The sequence below is a fragment of the Budorcas taxicolor genome, chromosome 7, assembly GCF_023091745.1.
Source record: "Budorcas taxicolor isolate Tak-1 chromosome 7, Takin1.1, whole genome shotgun sequence".
NCBI classification, from domain to species: domain Eukaryota; kingdom Metazoa; phylum Chordata; class Mammalia; order Artiodactyla; family Bovidae; genus Budorcas; species Budorcas taxicolor.
In genome coordinates, this window is record NC_068916.1 from 9,945,161 (window position 1) to 9,947,600 (window position 2,440).

The window sequence follows — 2,440 nt, forward strand, 5'->3', positions numbered from 1 at the left end:
TCTATATTCCACATATAAGCGATACTATATGATGCTCATTTTTCTCCTTCTGACTTACTTTACTCTGTATGACAGTCTCTAGGTGCATTGACACCTCTGCAAATGGTACTATTTTGCTCCTTTTTATGGCGGAGTAATATTTCATTGTATAAATATACCACATCTTCTTTACCCATTCCTCTGTTGATGGACATTTAGGTTGCTTCCATATTCTCTTTATTGAAGACAAAGATCTTCATGAAAATTGAGTGTAGCTAATCTTTCATTCAACTAGGATTATCCATGTACCATTTCTATAAGACACCCCAGAAAGACCAATTTATGGCTACTTCAAAATCTCCTACTCTGACCTTCAGGAGGAAGATAAACCATGGGGAAGATACACATCTTTTCTTTCCTGCAGTGCTTCATTCATCTCTTACGACAGACACATTTACCGTGTTGACCTGTGATGATTTCTTGACAGATTTCTATTCCATACCAGACTCTGAATGCCTTGAGAGCAGTAGTGGATGTTTCAGTGTCCCATGCGCTGAACTGTGGTCTTGGAACATGGCAGGTGCTGAACAGCTATTCTGCCCTAGGACTGATGGGTGCTACTTTGCCACCCAGCTTCCTCAGGGCTGCCTTCATGTCCTTGTTCCTTAGGCTGTAGATAAAGGGGTTCAGCATGGGAATGATCACAGCATACATCAGGGCAGCTGCCTTATCCTTCTGGGAGGAAATGGGAGATGCCGGCTGCAGGTACACAGCAAAGATGGTGCCATAGAATAGTGTCACTACAGTGAGGTGCGAGCCACAAGTGGAGAAGGCTTTCCATTTGCCTAGAGCAGAAGGGATCCTGAAGATCGTCCGAAAAATGCAAGTATAAGAAAAGACTTTGCACATGAGCGGGCTGATGCCCATCACAATACCGAATGCAAAGATCACTAGCTCATTGGTGTGTGTGTCTGAGCAGGAGAGCTTCAGCAGGGGCATGAGGTCACAGAAGAAGTGGGGGATTTCAGAGCCAGCACAGAAGGTCAACTGAGCCATGAGGCTGGTGTGGACAATGGACTGGAGGTTGGTGATCAGCCACGACCCCACCACCAGCAGCCCACACACACGGGGACTCATGATGGCCAAGTAGTGCAGAGGGTGGACAATGGCCACGAACCGATCAATGGCCATCACAGCCAGGAGGAAGCTGTCCATGGTCCCAAACAGGTGGAAGGCGTACATTTGGGCAAGGCAGCCTGCAAAGGGGATGGCTTTGCTCTGATTCCAGAGGTTCACCAGCATCTTGGGGACAGTGGTGGAAGAGAAGAAGATGTCAATGAGGGACAAGTTGGAGAGGAAGAAGTACATGGGAGTGTGGAGGTGTGAGTCTGTGATGATGGCCAGGATGATGAGCAGGTTTCCAAAGATGGTGACCAGGTACATGGGTAGGAACAGCCCAAAGAGGAAGATCTGATGCTCTGGTTTTTCTGAGAGTCCCAGGAGGAGGAATTCTGAGACTGCTATTTGGTTTTCTGGTTCCATGGATGGCCTGTGTCTACTATGAAGGAGAAAAGGGCAGAGGGAAGCAACATAAAGCTGGGAATCAAACAATACTACAAAGCTACAGTCATCAAAACAATGTGGCACTGGCACAAAAACAGAAATATAGATCAATGAAACAGAATAGAAAACCCAGAAATAAACCCATGCATCTATGGTCAATTAGTCTAAGACAAAGGAGGCAAGGTTATACAAAGTTGGAAAGACAGTCTCTTCAACATGTGATGCTGGGAAAATTGTACAGCTACATGGGAAAAAATGAGATTAGATTATCCTTTAACACCATACACAAAAATAAGCTCAATGTGAATTAAAGACCTAAATGTGAGACCAGACACTATAAAACTCCTAGAGGAAATCATAAGCAGGACATGCTCTGATATAAATCAAAGCAATATCTCTTTTGATCCATCTCCCAGAATAATGGAAATAAATAAAATGGAAATAAAGAAATAAAATAAACAAATGGGACCAATCAGGGAATGTTTAACAGGAGGATTCCTACATGCTGTTTCTCATAAATCCTCTGTTCCTTATCAGTTTCTGTTGCCAGCAACCAGTGGTATGGCATGCCGCTCCCAGGACTGAGGTCATAGGATGAGACAGGCTTCAATCTCCTTCAGTAAACATTCTCCTTACAACAAAACTACTTAGTCTCGATCCTCTTTCTTGAGGTGTGGATTGTCTCCTGATCTTGTGACCATTATTAATCCCTGTTCCCTTGGTAATGGTTGCTGTATGTTTGGTTTTCTGATCTTTATCATTGTCGAAAGTAATTTCTTGTACAACAGCCTATATATACTCACAGAAAGATCATTAAAGCACCTTTGCTCCATCAGAGCTTGAGTCTTCTTGTCTTTCTTTCTTTCTTTTTCTTTCTCTCTCTTTCACTTTCTTATCA

The 2,440-nt window shown here is 43.5% G+C and overlaps 1 protein-coding gene across 1 annotated transcript; it reads right to left on the bottom strand.

The window, feature by feature from the left end:
* Positions 1-570: 570 nt before the first annotated feature.
* LOC128051266 (olfactory receptor 1I1-like) lies at positions 571-1,521 on the bottom strand. The gene has a single exon (XM_052643796.1). It carries the CDS (start codon positions 1,519-1,521, stop codon positions 571-573), a length of 951 nt encoding a protein of 316 aa, XP_052499756.1.
* Positions 1,522-2,440: the final 919 nt, after the last annotated feature.